Source organism: Ambystoma mexicanum, chromosome 13 (assembly GCF_040938575.1).
Source record: "Ambystoma mexicanum isolate Mex_15411 chromosome 13, UKY_AmexF1_1, whole genome shotgun sequence".
Classification (NCBI taxonomy): Eukaryota; Metazoa; Chordata; class Amphibia; order Caudata; family Ambystomatidae; genus Ambystoma; species Ambystoma mexicanum.
Genome location: NC_090938.1, coordinates 757,430,219 through 757,448,201, shown reverse-complemented (window position 1 = coordinate 757,448,201; position 17,983 = coordinate 757,430,219). Strand labels below are relative to the sequence as shown.

Below are 17,983 nucleotides of genomic sequence, written 5' to 3'. Positions count from 1 at the left end.
CTCCTCTTGCACTGCCTCCCTGACAACCCCTGCACTGAGGGACTGTCTCTGTATCCCTATAGCCCCCCCTTTCCCATCACTTGTCTGCACTTACCTTGCACTTGCCACCAGCTGGCCCTATTTATTTACTTATTCTACTTACTTGTACTGCACTTCCCCCCCCTCCCCCTTGCACTTTTCCCTTCCCCCTATCCCTGCACTTGCGCGGTCTGAATGACACCTGGCCTAGTAGGATCGTTGTCTGTATTCCTCTTGTTCCCCCCTCCCTGCCTCGTCGCGCCTTGAAACACTTGTGTATAGGCGCGTTACAAATGCCATATCATATCAGATCAATGGATGTTAAGGCATAATGTGGGCAAGTGGTAAATTGTTAGTATTTGTTGAGATTACATTCTAGGTAATAACAGAATACAGAAAACTCAGTCCAAGAAGGAAGCAGGAGACGTGGATGTAGAGAAGATCTGGTTTGTTATTTTTTCCCACTTTCCCTTTGCCCTTGGGTTTGCCGGTTGGATAAATTATAAGTTACTCAACGTAGTGACCGACGTACCCTTAGTCCATAGTCCCCCTTTCCTTCATACTGTAGGTGCGTCCCTTCCAAGGGATACGAGACGTAACATTTTTCACCAGAAAAAAACTACTTCCCCATTAAATTTAGAGGCGAGCAGGGGTGCAGCCAGGTAGCATGCGCTGCCATGACTCCGCCCTCCGGCGCTACACCTCAGTCCTCATTCACGCATCGACAATAGATTTAACATTGCCTAATGCAACCAGAATTATTAAGGGGGAGGTTGGTGGGACATATGGAGGAAAGGGGACTATGGACTAAGAGTACTTTAGTCACTATGATGAGCAATTTATAATTACTCTTATGTCCCGTCCCCTTTCCTCCATACTGCACGGGCGATTACAACTGAATGTAGCCCCAGGGTGGAGAGGAGACCCCCCCTTAAGCAAATAGGTTCTTAAGAAACGCCTGTCTGAAAACAGCATCGGATCTGGAGCCGGCATACAAACAGTAATGCTTGCAGAAGGCAGAGGGAGTGGCCCAAAAGGCTGTCCTGCTTATGACTTGCCAAGGGACATGGCGCTGGAACACAATGGCCGCTGCCTTGGCCCCAACTGTGTGGGCATGCATGTTGGCCGGGAACGCCCTGTGCTGGCCCTCAAACGCTTGTTTGATGGCAGAGACCATCCAGCGGGATATGGAAGCTTTGGAGGCCTGATAGCCTGGTCTTGAGCCTCCAAAAGTGACAAACAGGGCATCCGATTTGCGGAAGCCCTTGGACCTGTCCAGGTAAAACTTTCAGGCACACCTTACATCCAGGCAGTGCAGCACTCTCTGTGCTTCGTCCTTAGTATCAGAAAAAAACGTAGGAGGGACCATTTCCTCGTTCAAGTGGAACGCTAACGGCACCTTGGGCAGAAATGCTGGGTGTGTCTGCAGGACCACTTTGTCCTTGTGAAAGTTAGTATATGGTTCCGGCGCCTGGATTTCGCTGACCCTACGCGCCGAGGTGAGGTCGACTAGTAAAGCCGTCTTGATGGTGACCAGCCTGATGTCCGCGGACACCATTGGCTCGAATGGTTTGTGCGCCAGGGCGCCCAAGACTATGTTAATGTCCCACACAGGGTGCAGCCTCTTGATGGGCGGGTAGAGCCTTGCAAGTCCAGTCAGATATTTCTGGACCATAGTATTGGAGGAGGAGATGCCCTCCTCAGAGTTCCTGTAAGTTCCGATGGCTATGAGGTAAGTGTGGGCGCCAGAGTGGGCGAGGGGCGCAGAGAAGGAGAGCACGTCATCCAAGGTGCACGCCATGAGATAGTTTTCTTTGGAGTCTGCCCAGAGGCAGAATCTGGTCCATTTGCTTTTGTACTGGGCCCTGGTAGCCTTGCTCCTAGTGCCCTGTATGATCTCCAGATAAGCATGTGAAAGGCTAGGTGCCATAGCATTACTGCTCAGGTACCACGCTGTGAGGGCTAGTTTTCTAATTCATCTTCTAATGTGAAGAAAGTATTAATTCGTTTTTTGCCTTTAACATCCTGTGTAGCACCGACTGGTGCGTAAATTATGCGTCTCCAGAAAATTATTGCGGAGTACTATTGCTAATGATCTCCATTGTCATTTAATTTGAATCAAGCATAAGTTTTGTGTCTTCAATATCCTGCCCAGCACCGACTGGTGCGATAATTGTGTCTCCAGAATATATTGTCTCCTGTTTACGGACACTGAATAGGATTAGTAATTAGATTGAGAGCATTTCCCAGCACCGCTACCCGGTGGCGTTGACACTACCAGTTTCACTTTAGACTGACCATGTTGCCATGGGGTCTGTCCCGCCCACCCGTGATTACACGTAGGTGGGGCCCGAGGCGTACGTGCAGCAGCTAGACTGCAGTGCGTCGCCCAGGTCTCCATGGCAATGCATAAAATACTCAAGCAAACATTCGCGCTACGGAGAATGCGTTTACCTTACTCAGCAGAAAACGAAGTCTCAATGGCAAGTGGAGTAGCCACAGACACCATTACTCGCTCATTAAGACATTGCTGCGTACTTATCAGCTCTCACGTCGTTTTGACAGGAGCTTTAACTGCAGCTGAACGTTCCGCCCGACAGCAGAAGATTCATTTGAAACGCAAGGTACACCCTTTTACTTTGAAGTATTTACATCGTACAGAATACATTTGTAACATTGCTGACATGAAGTTTTTCTTTTATTTTCATATCTACCTTTTGGGACACATTGATGGACACTAAATTGGTATGTGTTTTCCTGTTTTTGCATGAATCTTATGAACTATCAATTGGTTGTTTGTATGTATGTGATCCAATTTCACAAGGATAGAATATGTTAGGCTTATCTGAATTAATATTATGTACGGCCCTGAAGAAGGTTTTGAACCGAAATGCATTGGCATATGTAAATGAAATCTTAACCAATATATTTGCCTGGCCTCATTGAATATGAAACAATAATATTCGATAAAAGAAGCTAAATGGAATGTGAATAATCAGTTCCTCTAAGAAAAATCTAAACTATTTGCTGTTGAGAACATTTGTTTTTTGTTATTTTTGAAAAACGTACGGTGGATATCACAGTATTCATGTGTGCAGCCCGGTTTAGGGCCAACTGAGAGCACCAGTTCTAATAGGGTGGACTCACTCCATTTTCGCTTTTTTCATTGATTTGTGGTCCTTCTGCCATAGGACCTTTTACAACTGGTAGCCAGCCTCAGGACAAAGTTAAAGGAATTAGTATCACTAAACATTAACAATTGAATGAAAACGAATAACCGACATAGTGCCCACCTTCATCCTGTACAACCAAGAACACCAAACATTTTGAATTGTTCAAATACAGTCTGTCTGCGTCAGTGAAGGAACAAGTTACTTACCTCCAACTGTTCTTCAGCATGGGTCTGGCACGGATTCAAATGCTCATGAAAATTCCCGTCAGGCCGGGAATCCTTGGTAAAAGAAAAAAAACATTCTCCTATAAACCAATCTCTGAGCTCTGGGTCATATTGACCCCAGCCAATGACTGCCCTCTACCTAAGCCCCTCTGGCAGCCATCTTCACATTTTTACCACACGTTCAAGTGTTGGGGGTCCTCGTACTTCACTCTTTTGCTGCGTTTTTTCGCTTTTAGACAGTTATTCAATTTTTCAGTCTACTGAGCCATTGTGCTCCATCAATCATCCTTCCGACTAATGGGGACCAGTTTTTCAGATTTTTTTTCTGCGCCCTTCAAGGGCTGATTTTGTCGATTATTCTTCTCGGAGACTTCTAGAAGATTCTTCAGGGCTACACCGCGTGGATCATGACAGACGAGAAGAAGGATGGCGCTTCCCTCTTCAAGCCTTTCTCCGACTGCAGTTTGTGGAATGTGTGCAAAGACAGCAAGCATTCTCAGTGCCTGTATTGCGTGCACCCGACAAAAAGGAGGAAAATTCTGTGATTTGTCGTGACTTCTCGAAGCGCACTTTGAACAATCGACACCAACGGCTGAAATTGTGGCTGCAGGCCAAGGCTCCTGCACCGGGTGGTACCGTGGGGCATGCCGCTCCCTGATCCGGGAAACCTGAGTGGGATTCTAAGTCCTTTGAGGGCGCCCCACCGATGGGTGGCCAACATCAGGCCAAGCACTGCGAGTGTGCTTCTGTCCCCAAGCCCCTCCTCTGACAGCCATCTTCAGATTTGGTAGCACGTAAAGTGGCAGTATGACTAAGAAGAGCTGTAGAGGGCATGAGGGAGGGTTCGCATGTGAATCCATGCCCGACCAATGCTGGAGAACAAAAGTTACAAATAAATAACTTGTTCCTTCTCCAGCATGGGGTCTGGCATGGATTCACATGCTTATGAATAAAGAATACATAGCAGTAAGTGCATACACAACCAAGGGAGATGGCAAGGCTCAACATAAGCAATTACTCTTACCTCCTCACCATGCTCACCTTCAAGCGAACAGGTTGCGAAGCATTGCTTAGCCGCCTCTGGAATCCCTGTTGACGCAGAATTTCGTGAAGGTGTGCTTAGACCTCCACGTAGCAGCCCTGCAAATGTCCAGCAGCGGCACACCAGACCGTAACGCAATCGTCGCAGCGATCGCTCTGGTAGAATGGGCTCTCCGACGGCCAGTCAGCTGTCGGTTTGCCAACCGGTTACAGTGAGTGATGGAGCCGGAGAGCCACCAGGAAATGGAAGCCTTGGACAAGGCCTTCCCATGGTTCACAGGACCAAATTTCAGAAAAAGCTGAGAAGTCTTCCGGAAACTCTTTGTGCGGGTCACATAAAACTTCAGAGCTCGAGCCACATCCAGCGAGTGCAAGGTCTTTACAGCCGGCACCGAAGGAGTCGGAAAAAACACAGGCAACAGCAAGGGTTTGTTGAGATGAAATTCCGATGGAACCTTGGGCATGAAGGAGGGGTGTGTCAGTAGCACCACCCTTGACTCCTGGAAAGTCTAAAAGGGCTGTTTGCAGGACAGGATCTCACTTATTATCCTGGCAGAGGTGATGCCCACGAGAAAAGCAGTCTTCCAAGAAAGGAACATGAGGTGAGCATGATGCATACGTTCAAAGGGGGGGCCCCCCCATTATCCTAGTCAGCACCACGTTGAGTTCCCACGCCAGGTGACTTCTCAGGCAGGAATGATTGGAATAGTCATTTAACTCCTTCACAAGACGGTGTGACCAAAGAAGACCATCCCGGAGATCTGGTGTAGCGGAAGATAGCCGCCAGATGCACTTTAATGGAGGCATGCGCCAGCCCTGCCTGTTAGCGAGAATTCTCAGAAATGTTGTAATTCCCTCTACCTTAGAGAAACACAGCAACTTTGCTGGATTTCAAGGACTTGATTTTGTTAACCTGGAGAGAACAAGACCCTTTTTTCCACTCTCTCATGTGTTTTAATGTGATTTTGTACACAGTTTCTTTTGGTTGTGGAGTCTGAAACTCCATAGGCATCTTTTACATTGTATCGCAGCAGCTTCAGTGCAGTGACACAGGGAAGTCTTCTAGATTTCCCCAAGGTTTAAATAGCTTCTCTGTGATAAATTACTGTTTCTCAGAGCAGTAAAGTGAAAATTACTTTACATACATTTGTAACTTTCTAGACCCAGCACACACTATCTTACAATAGGGTGCTGGAAGGGTTACTTTGTATCCCCTTTGTCTAGCTTCTCATTTAACATGTTTGTGTTACCCTTTCCTCACTGAATGGCTGTGACAGTGGTTTACTTTGTACTACCATTGTGTGTTTTTACCGTGGGCTGCGCTCGCAGCTGCAGTAAGGCACCCATGGGTGCCCATTTTGTCAAAATATCCCAGGTCGTCTTTTTTGGACATTTCTTGTTAGAAAGGTCCTTCTTGAGATTTACTCTGCGTGCCAAACCATGTTTGATCTCTTTGTCCGTTGTGTCTTTGGCAGGATTCCCAAGTGAAACCAGCCTCTGGCTCCAGTAGGTCTGTCAGGGGCAGGAATTGAGGGAGGTGCCCGAAACTCCCTGTGCTTAATCCTTTTGGTTACAGGAATGCATCCAAAGGGTGATTGGCCAGCTTGCTGTCCGACAAGGACAGCCACCCTGCTCCGTGATGGACAGCTAGTCTGCGAATGAAAGAGAAACCTGCATAAAAGATGAGGCTTTTTGGCTTGGAAGGCAGAGTCGACCACTGCAGGAAGGAATCTGAAAAAGAACTTGGAAGAGATCCCTGCTGCAACTCCTGGACCGTTGGTTTGCCTGCTGCAGTGCTGAAGCTCCGAATTCGCCTCGACTAGAGAAGCACTGCAAGGACAACTTCTCTCCTTGGGTTGGGGGGACCAATCAACCCCAAGAGGAGCTCATCTGGAAATCCTCTCGGAGCTGGCTGTACTTCCACTGCTGCTGCAGGAAATGCGTGCCAGGAAGAACACCACCAGAATCGAGTGAGGGTCTTTAAGTCGGACCCGAGCTCCAGGAAGATCCTCCGGACTCCCATGAAGCAGGACTGAGCAAGCCTGAGCCACCTCAAGAGAGTACTGGACCCCAGATGTGAGGAAAGTGAAGTGGTATCCAAGAATCACAGTGGTGCTATTTGTGAGAGTGGGGAGGAGTTGAAACCGCGAAGGGCAGCTGATCTGAAGTTTGCCCATAGCTGCCGCCAACCTTCAATTCATAGTGCAGGAGTACCCAGATGTCCTCCCGCTTGTCCCCACGACTGAGGCCCAGGAACAACAGGATCTGCACTTACACAGGAACAAAAGCCAGCTGGAACCAATTTCTTATAACCAAAAGGTACTGAAAAACTAAGGGGACTTACCTCTTGTCGTGTAGCCTTGCTAGTTCTCAGTTGAGACTTGTCTTGGTTGCCCTTGCATAGTTGCTTGCAGCTTTGCCCCTGACAAGCCTGCCAGCTTGTGGCCCTACAGCGATTTCATTTTTATACAAAAACTTCTAAAACATTGTGCAATACCTTTTATCTACCTGCAAGAAGTGCTTCAGCTCACCTAGACTTTTGCTCAACTAACACTGGCTATCCTGGCTCCCTGAAAGACTCTTACCAGTGTAGTACACACTTATAATAAAGGTTGGGTTACCTATTGGCAGGTGGACAAGGTTGGTGTAGTCTCCCAAAGTGTAATGCATTCAATCTTGCCTACCATGCAGTCCAAGCGTTTTTGGATGCACGTCCTTCAGCGCCCGAAAGGTGGTTTGTTTTAGACGCAGGGTCAGAAACGGACTCGGACGTCTGTTTTGGGGGCATGTCATCCGGTGAGCACAATGGCCCAGAGGTCACGGATGATTTGGAGGACCTTCCCTTTAACACTGTGGGCTTTAACGGTGGACGACGCGGTCGACTGTTGGCCGTGGGATGTGTTTGGTGTGGCATGGAGTGCGAGAGCCTGAGAAGCCGGGTGTAGTCACCGTAACAGGACCGCTGGTCTCCTTAATGGCATGAGGGGCTTGAATGCGGGAATCTCTTGAGTCCCAATCGCCCTCTGCTTCACTTGGTACACCAATGCTGCCATCGATGGAAGCTTCCTCCACGTCAATGGTGGCTTCGGCCTGCATGGTGTGGTGTGCCAAGCAGGGTTTGTTTTATGGTCCTTTAAGGTTTTAGGCCGAAACAACTTGCAGGATTTGCAGAGTTTTTCGGCGTGGTCTCTAGGAAGACAGTGATTACACACCTTGTGTGCGTCTTTCCAAGGATACTTCCTGTTGCATGAAGGACATTTAAAAGTTCTATTTTCCATGATACGGGGTGATGGCAGCACAGCGATGGAAAGCAAGAGAGGGCGAAAGATTGGGCATTCTGTAAAGAGAAGAAAAGTTAAGACCTCTACCCACTCTCCCTACTGTGAACAGCCAAGGCCAGGTGAGCCGCAGTCAAAGTCAGTCGAGACGATGAATGCAGTAGACGAAGATTCTGTCCTCGAAAGCCACTGAAGATCTTGCGGTGGCGACGGCAATCAAAAAAGAGAACGTCTACAATTAAACTTGGATAATAAAAGGCGTTAGCCAGAAGGAAGCTTTGCAACTTGCTTCGGACTACGATGGCGGAAAAAACCAACGAGGGACCTAGACGTGTGAAGGACCATAGGTACAGTGAACATCACACTAGGGATAGTATTACTGACACGCCCAGTCGACATCCCTTTTCGAGTGTCGAAAACTAATAATGAAATTCTCTGCAACTTCCACTGTGATGTAAGCAGATTCACAAGTCCCACAAATATGGGTTATATTATTGAGTATTGTGTGATATTGTTACCTGTTATTACTCATTCTTCAGTGTGTTTTTGGCCAGTAAGAGTATTTTTCTACTGACCCAAGTGTAATCCTCGATTGCTCATTTTGTGGACCCCTTCCCACACTCGCCTCTCCTGAGACTCCGCTTTGACCACTCTCCATGCTACCTTTGGGTTGACTAAGTTCCTAGAGTTAGCCTGTTCACTATAACTAGGTTGGTCTCCTAAATATCTGTCCACCAGGCCAGAGTTTAGAAATCCAGTCCAACACAGGGGGGAAGACAAATTATTTGTGTTTACTTAACCCTCTGACTCACATTTTCCCCATTGACACGATGGGTCAATTGGGGGCAGGGGGTTGCTGGAGGTTGGGTTTCCTGCCGTTGGTAACAATAAGAGGTGCCCAGGAGCTGCGGGTGCAAGGATTCTAACAAGGCTTCACTGGATACTAAATAGAAATGTTATTTTATCTGGACACTTACTGTTCTTCGCATTAGTATTTTAGAACATACCTCTTGTACAGTTGACTATGTAAGAACAACCCATTTATAACGGAGCATATATTTTGCAGTACACCCTGCTTTGACAATCTTACTTGGTGCTTGTTATATGGATTTATACCAGCTTCCTCCTCCGCAAGTGAGAAGCCAAACTGTGCTGCCACATGCAACATATTGAACTAACTGTGGAAATCCCTGCATAGACACTACAGACAGGCTGCTCTGAACCTCTCAAAAAGGTATTCAGATAAACTGCACACACCCCATGACTGCTCTCTGCTGTCTCAAAGTCGTCTAGCTCTTCCTTCAGTGTTACTGATCCTCAAACCAAAATGAATTCAAGATGGCATTGTGGCTTTCAAACAAACGTTCTAGGCTGTTGTCTGACAAGGCAGAAGCGGCTGCCAAATATTTTCTGTTTAAGAAAAAAAATAACCTAAAGGTGGTTTCGGATCTACTACTAGATTGGAGGACTACAGAAAACGCTTGTGCATAACGGAATTTACTTTAAACAAAAGGGCTTGAGAAAAATCACAAAGATATTTAGAAAGTTAGACTTAAATTAGACTCACAAGTTATCAAAAATCTAAGCTCTTAACATCTAGGATCCTGGTTAACATTGGAAGAAAGACACATCCTTTCGTTAGAAATTGGAATTTACTGTGGCATTCTGTAGGGTGAAAACAAAGTAAACAATTCTACCTAGGAATAATCACAAATTGCAGATTCAATTAAAAAAGATTCAATTAAAAAAAAACATAGGCATCATGTAAGGAACAAGTTACTTAACTGTAACTGCACCAGCATGGGTCTGGCATGGATTCACATGCTCATCTATATTCCCTGTCAGGCTGGGAATCCTCGGTAACAGAAAAAACAGTTTTAGTTTCTAAACTGTCTTTCTCCTATAAAAGAATCACTGAGCTCTGGGTCATACTACCCACAGCCAATGACTGCCCTCTAACTAAGCTCCTCCTCTGGCAGTCATCTTCAGATTTGGTAGCACATAAAGAGGCAGTAGGAGCAAGAGAAGAAGGGGGAGGGTTTGCATGTGAATCCATGCCAGATCCATGCTGGAGAACAACAGTTACAGGTAATTAACTTGTTCCTTCTCCAGCATGGTGTCTGGCATGGATTCACATGCTCATGAATAAAGAATACATAGTAGTACACAGATGCACAACCATGGGAGGTGGCAAGGCTCAACAGAAGCAATCTCTTACCTCCTCACCAGGCTCACCTTCAAGCGAACAGGTTGCACAGTACTGCTTGGCCGACTCTGGACTCCTCCATGGAATCCCTGTTGATGCAGTAGAATTTTGTGAAGGTGTGAGTCGACCTCCATGTAGCAGCCCTGCAGATTTCCAGCAGGGGCACACCTGACAGGAACGCTGTAGTAGCAGCGATCGCTCTGGTAGAATGGGCAGACAGGCAACGGTTGGTTTGCCAACCAATGACAGCGAGTGAAACAGCCTGAGAGCCACCTGGAAATGGAAGCCTTGGACAGGTCCTTCCCATGGTTCACAGTTCTAAAGTTCACAAAAAGCAGAGAAGTTTTCCGGAAACTCTGTGAGGCCACATACTTCAGCGCTCTAGCCACATCCAGCGAGGGCAAAGTCCTGTCAGCCGGCGACGAAGGCGTCGGAAAAAACACAGGTAACACCAAGGGCGCGTTGAGATGAAATTCCGACGGAACCTTGGGCATGAAGGAGGGGTGCATCCGCATGCACCACCCTCGTCTCGTGAAAAGTCAAGTAAGGCTGCTTGCCTGACGGGGCCTGGATCTCACCTACTCGTCGTGCAGAGGTGATGGCCACGAGTCATCGCCACATTGAGTTTCCACGCCGGAGCCTTCACCGGCAGGAACGAGCGGAACAGTCCCTTGATGAATTCCTTAACTAGATGGTGCGACCACAGTGAAGACATTCCCGGAGATTGGGTGTAGCTAGAGATAGCTGCCAGATGAACCTTGATGGAGGCGTGAGCCAACGCTGATTCAGCCAATGACAGTAAATCCAGAAGTACTTGAAGGGCCGTGACCCTCAGAGGGTTGATCTTCTGCGAATGGCACCAAATTGCAAAGCACTTCCATTTGTGTCCGCTGCATTTTAAAGTAGATGATGCCCTGGCATTGGCGAGGATCTCATTGCAGTCCGCTGGAAGATTGTAGCACCAAACTCTAACGCTGCAGGAGCCAGGGCTTCAGGTTCAGAGACCCCAGGTTGTGGTGCAGAATTGTACCTCCTTCCCCTGGCGAGAAGATCCACGACCACTGGCAGCTTGACCGGAGGGGACGCTGACATGCTGAGTAGGTCCAGGTACAGGTCTGTCTCGGCCACGCTGGTGGGACGAGGAGCATCCTGCACCAGTACCGTCTGAGTTGATTGATGACTAGAGGAAGTAACGGCAACAGAGGGAATGCATACAGAAACAAGCCTTCCAAGAGGGAATGAGAATGCATCCCCCATGCTCCCCGGCTGGGGGAATCTGCTGGCAAACCTCTGGAACTTGGTGTTTGTCGCAAATAGATCAATCTGGGGACTGTTCCATTTGAGGAAAAGGTTGTCCACTTGGCCCTGCCAAAGCTCCCACTCGTGTCAAGAGCGCAGGTCCCTGCTGAGTGTCAGCGACTGTTCTTTACACCGGCCGGGTGAAACGGAATGGGGATCACCACCTGGGTGACAGCCCAGTGCCATATGTCCTGCGCCTCTTCGAAGAGCGCTGGGGATCTGGTGCCCTCCTGTTTCTAGATGTAAAAAATGGTGGGTGTTGTCCATGAAGACCCTCACCACTTTGCCCCTGAGCGATGGCAGAAACAACTTGAGGGCCCAAAACACTGCCCATAGTTCCCGAACGTTTATGTGTAGCGCCTTCTCCTCTGGTATCCACAGGCCTCTGGCATGAAGACGTCCGGTGTGGGCTCCCCATCCTTCCAGGGAAGCGTCCGTCGTGACCGTCTCCTGGCACAGGGGGCTATGGAAATCCATGCCTCCGGCGATATTGGAGCATACGACCCCCCCCCCCCTCCACCTTATCGCTAGAAGGGACTCCTAGTCGAGCACAATCTTGTACTTTATGCGTCCAGACACTTGGACCAACAGGCATTGAGGAATTTCTGTAGAGGGCGAATCTGCAACCTGTAGAGCCGGATCAGGTATATGCATGGCAACATCATGCCGAGCAGAGACTTGATGGTCCTCACTGTGGCGACCCTTAGTGCCAACAGCCGTTGCACTTTGCCCAAAATGGCTGATATCCTTTCCTCCGACAGTGAGGCCAGGCGGGACACCGTGTCGATCCTGGATCCCAGGAACAGTGTGTCCTGCTATGGAGTCAAGCAGGACACTGCATAATTCACCAAGAACCCCAGTTCTGTCAGCACATGGACAGTCTTCGCCATGTGGTCGACGGCGATGTCCCTTGATCTGGCCCGGATGAGGCAGTCGTCCAGGTAAGGGTACACGTGGATCCCTTGCAGTCGTAGATGGGCCGTCACCGGAGCCAGGCTCGTGGTGAAGACTCGGGGCGCTGACTCCAGTCTGAAAGGGTGAGCCTTGAACTTGTAATGCTTCCCTTTCATGACGAAGCACAGAAACTTGCAGTGTCCTTTGTGTATGGGGACCTGAAAGTACACGTCCTCTAGAGCCAACAACGACAAGTCTTCCTCCTCCAGCTGGCCGAGCATGTGCTGCAGCGTGACCACCCTTAACTTCTGGGACTTTATGTACTTGTTGAGCCGTCGTAGGTCGAGAATGGGCCTCCAGCCCCTGGTCTTCTTTCTTATGAGAAAGTACCTTGAGTATACTGCGAAGCCCCAGAGTCGCTGTGGAACCAGCTCCATCGCCCCTTTTCGTAACATGCCCCGAACATCCAGCAGCAGCTGAGGGATGTGGTTTTCCGGATGGGTCACTGATGGTATTTGTGGACACTTGTTGAAACTCCAAGGTGTGTCCGTGGGCGAGAGCATCCAGCACCCATCTGATGGTCTCCCAAACGCTAACTAAGTTTGCCAGCCGGCCTCCAACAAGGGTGCACGGGTGGGGGCCCGACGTCCTGGCCAGTTCAATCCTGCTTGAAGGTGGACGGGCCGCTTTGCGGTCCCCGACAATGGTGGCGTCTGCCCCCAAAGGCCTTGGAGCTACCCCTGTTGGCTTCCTGTTTCGAGGAGCGGGTGTGCAGCGGTAACGGGAACAGCCCCCGCCGAACCCCTTCGAAGCATGGATAGACTTCCCTGCTGAGGAACGAAAGGACTGTCGTCGTAGTGTGCCTAAGGCATGTGCCGTCTGTCCATCCAGATGGCCTGGAGGGATTCATCCACAGCCTTCCCCCATCAAAGTGCATGTCCAAAACCCTTGTCTGGACCTCCAGTCTAAAGTTGGTGGCCTTGAGCCAGCCACAACGGCAAAGGCAGACGCCATTTCTCATCTGGCGAAAACCTGTGTCCGCAATGTCCAGAGACACCATGATTGCATGGTCCGAAGTCACCTCGCCCTCTTGAAGGATCTCCAAAGCCTTTACCCGCTTGTCATCGGGGAGGAAGTCCAACAGCGGCGCCAACTTAAACCACAGCTCCCGGTCGTATCTGGACAAAATGGCGAGGGCATTGGCAGCCTTGACTGTCGTCGACGCCGAGAAGATAACCTTTCTACCCATAGAATACAATGTCTTCGCCTCGCTGTCTGGAGGGGTGGAAAAAGACGACTTCAAACTACGATTTCTTCGTGGCGGCCACCGAGGCCACTGAGTCTAGGCGATAGTTGAGACCGCAAGCACTTTGGTGCAGAGTCAGACACCTTGTACTTTTTCCTCTAGCCGGTCTTTCTTTGCTGGGGCTGTCGAGGTCTTCATCGGAGTCAACCCTTCATCCCAAACATCGTCCAGGAGTGGGACCGAAAGAATGGTCTTAATCTTTGCCCACCGGCGCTGATATAAGAAGCTTTACTCCTTTTCCTCCGGGGTGGGCTGAAAAAGCTCCGATGCTCGGGTGATCATTGCATGGAAGGATCCTACTTTGCAGAGGGGCCCTGGACGGAGGAGAAGGGCGGTTCCCCCATCCCGCCGTCGTCATCCGTGACCGTTGTCACTGTGTCCGACTCAGTCTCCCTTGGGGAAGAGGGGGGCAATGGGTGGCATGGAGGCGTAGGTGCCTCCTGTTCTTATCCGGCAGTTCCCCCGGTGTCAACGGGGAGGCTGGAACTTGGCCTGTGGGTGGAGCAGGCAGAGGGGTCATCGGCATCCTCCTCTGTATCTCCGACACCAGCGTGTGGAGGGTCAAAAGGAATTCCAGTGAAAGATCTTTTGGCGGTTCCTGGGGGGTAGGCGTGCTGGGCGCAGGGCCTTCGTTGTCTCCAGACTGTAATCCTGTCGTCGTCACCACCGTCGTGGGATGATTCCCTGATGTTCCCCTTGTCGTCATTCTCCTGGACAGTGTGGACGGAAAAGATCTCATCTTGCTCAGCCGAAGAAGTGTCCATTCCTTGGATGTCTCTCCCCCCCTGTTAGGGAAAATTATCATTCTATGGCTAATTTCCCTTACCTAGTGAGTCCCTCAGCAGCTTTTCTGGATTTCTGGAGTTTATTTTTTCCACTGGGTAAGAGTGTGAGCTTTTCCCCCACTCTTACCTGTGTTTTGCCATGTGTATTTCATCTGTTTTTGTGATTGTGGACTCTGGAGTACACCACTTCATTAGCCCCACTCTTGTGTGTTACACAGCACCTTCAGTGCAGTGACTCAGGGTTGTCTTTTAGACTTCCCACCGACTCAATTTCTGGGGCTGACTACGGTCCCCCAGAAAAGGGTAAAGTTGCCATTAACTTTACATAGTCATTTAACCACAGATCCAGTTCACCCCATCTTACATGGATTATTGGAAAGGGTTAATTCTTAGCCCTTTTTATCTGTACCTCTTGGAGCATTCTTTCGCTCCCTTAACATTAAGATTTGGCTGGTGGCAGTGGTACCTACCCTAATTTTCCTACCACGATTAGGTTACGGAACGTGCTATTGTTTTAGGCTATTTTAGTAGCATCAAACTTTAAACACGCTAGCCCAAATACTTTTTATTTCGGCTCTGGTTGGGTTTAACTGCCATTTCTTTTTGTTAACATCCTTCTTGGGTCTTTCTTTGTGCAGCAAACCAGGTTTGCCTTCTTTGTTCGCCGATTGACAGCCTGGCTGTGTGAATGGGGGATTTTGGCATAAAAGGCAGGACTCTTGAGCTAGAAGGCATAGTCGCCTCTGGAACTACAAGGAACCGAAGAGACACGCAGACGAAGATGGCTGCTGCAACCCCGAGTCCCAGTGAAGCCCTTCTGCAGGCCTGAGCTATCTACCCCTTCAACGAATAAGAGAAGATCAAGTCCGGAGTCTTCTTCCCTTGAGCAAGGTGGGATCAACCAGCTCGTCTTTTCTTCAGAGAATCCTCTCCTGGGTCGAAATCACTGCTGTGCTGTAGTGGTCCGGATAGCCATCGAAAGAGTCCTCTCCTGATTTAAAGGCGCACACCTTTTATTCATCGTTGTCTTTTTCGCTGCTGCTGGCCTCATCCCTGGGTAGTGCAGATCGCGCCAGAAGTCCCCACGACTGAAGCCACAGGAACCGTGAGTCTGCAGGAACAACCGCCGTGGCAACAGCTTTTCTCCAACAGAATAACATGGTCATTCTCTCTGTTTGACCAGCCGGAATCGGGGTGAACCCTTTTCCTCCACAAAGATTTGTTCTTTCTTCCCCCCCTCTTAAAACATTTCCTTTCATTTGACAATCTTTACGAATTCTTGGCATCTTGAATCTCGAACTGTTCAATGTGTGATCCTCGGCAACTGAGCATCTGTTCTATTGACACTGGCGCAGGCCTATTGACTTTGATCTGCATCTTTGAATAAGTCCTCGAGTCTCCCTGCCTTGAAAAAGTATTGCCTATTATTTTTATTCACCTTTTCCCCCTTGTTTGAAATTCTAAGTACAAAGTGTGTTTTAACTTCGTGAGCATTTCTACACGGGTAAGTGTTAGTATCGCAACACCGGTCTGTCATGTCCTAATGTACTTACCTTGAATTACTGGAACAAGTGGAATTGGTTGTGTAGTGTATTTTACATGTGGTTTTGAATTTATAGAAGTGTAATGTGAACAGATGGTTTAAAAATAAATGTACTTCCATTTTTTTACCTGAAACCTTGAGTCAGTGTTTGCTTGAGTCACAGTAATTGTGGTCCTTTGTGTAATCTCTACTACTGCTCATTTACTCTTGAGATAAGTCTGGCTGCTCCACCACTGCTACCACTTTAACAGTGTAGTACAGGCTTGTACCAAAGGTGAACTTGTATTACCACTTGTGGTAATGTGTGTAGTGGTCCCTAAGGGCACTGCACAAGATTCTGCTAAACCCCCCCCCCCCTTCTTCGGGTGCTGAGGGGTCGGTCTCGGGCTCAGGTCCGGCTATTCAGAACTGGCTTGCCCGAAGCCTCCCTCCTGGTAGAAAGACACCCTGGCCGGCATCGGGGTACAAAGGGCCGGGTTTCGCCTCCATGCCCTTCGAGAGTGGCCCCCACCTCCAAATTGATGGAGGGTGACGATTTTGCCAGGTGCACTTGGGCCTTCATGGAAAGGCTGGATCCCTTGTCTTGTTTGGCATTCTCCTTCATGCCTGGTTCGGACACCTTGTTCTATTTGGCCTTCTTCGGGGTCGGGGCGAACCCGTCGTCTACTTTGACCTTCTCTGCTGTGTGTAGGCCGGACACCATAACTTGGGTGGCCTTCTCCGGAATCTTCCTCAGCTTCCCGGGGGTAGCGGACTTAATCTTGGACGAACAACCAGAGTGGCGACTGGAATCGATGCAGATGGGATGACCGTCGCAGGACAAGCAGCAGCAGCGACCCCGACGGAAGTGGATTCGTGGTGCTTGGCCCTGGACTTAGAAGCCCACTCAGGTTTGCCGGATCCAAGAGAGCCATGACCGTGGGTACCACCCAGGGCACAGGTTGTGGCCTGCAGCCACGACTCAAACCGTTTGGGTCGATCATTCATCGTGCGCTTTGTCGAGCCACAGCAAATCCCACAATCATCTTCCTTATGCATCAGGTGCAGGCATTACAGACACTGGGAATGTTTGTCGTCCATGTACACATTCATAAACCGCAGTTGGAGCACAGCTTAAAAAGGAAAGCACCGTCCTCCTCCTCCGACATGATCCACGCGGTGTAGGCCTGAAGAACTTCTGGAAGCTTCCAGGAAGAACACTTGACGAAATGACCCCTTGAGGGGCACTCAAAAGAGACGAAAAACAGATCCCTGTTAGTCAGAAGGATAATCGATGGAGCAGATGAGCTCGATTGACCGAAAAATTGATTTTTTTCAATCAAAAACCCCCAAAAAAACGCAGAAAAACTCAAATAGCGAAACACAAGGACTCCCACCACTTGAATGTGCAGTAAAAATCTGAAGATGGCAGCCAGGAGGGGCTTAGGTAGAGGCAGTCATTGGCTGGGGGCAGTATGACAGAGCTCAGTGATTGGTTTATAGGACAAAGACAGTTTAGAAACAAAACAAACTGTTTTTCCTTTTACAGAGGATTCCAGCCTGACTGGGAATATTCATGAGCATGTGAATCCATGCCACACCCCATGCTGGAGAACTTACTTTCAAAAGTGCGCCCACCTTTATGTTAAGTTCTCACCTGCTGCACTGGCTCACGTCTCCGTGGCCTCTCGCGTCGCTTTTGCAGAAGTCCACTTAAGCCATCCCCTACGGTAGCTGAGTTTGCTTCTCGAAAAGTGTGGGTCTTGTTAGAGAAGCAGGAGTCTAAAATAAGGCAACAATGAAACAATAAGCAAGTAACCGTTCATTTAACTATATAGTTCACATTCGACACAAAGCTACGCGAAAGACTACTCTAGGACAGTGTGAAATCTTCAGTATACCGACTAATCTTTCAGAATACTGCAAAGCTTAAACAAGAATGAAAGTCTCATTGGTACGCTAGTACATTGTCCCTGTTCACAATTCACTGCCCAGTCCCAGTTAGAGGACTAACACACATCTAAAAAGGACCCCAAATTCATCAGGATAATATGATGCCATATATAGTTTTCACTAGTTTTATAGCCTTAGAGTTCGCATGGGGGCTACACTGGGTTAGAGGCAGCCTTTTCCCAATTCTGGGGGGTAGATTGTTGTGTTCCCATGGATGCGCCTATCGTTAAATGCCTATAGAATTAAGCTCCAAGTCCTGTAGCCAGACACTGTTCATGTCAGAT

At 48.8% G+C, this 17,983-nt stretch overlaps 1 protein-coding gene across 8 annotated transcripts in view; it reads right to left on the bottom strand.

Annotated features, from left to right (window-relative positions):
* Positions 1-17,983, bottom strand: part of PRRC2A (proline rich coiled-coil 2A) — a 2,343,739-nt gene that overhangs the window by 834,519 nt on the left and 1,491,237 nt on the right. For all 8 annotated transcript variants that reach the window (XM_069635075.1, XM_069635076.1, XM_069635077.1 and 5 more), the window contains exon 18: positions 17,404-17,528. In XM_069635075.1, the coding sequence (XP_069491176.1) occupies positions 17,404-17,528 (125 nt within the window). The remainder of the gene's footprint in view (positions 1-17,403; positions 17,529-17,983) is intronic.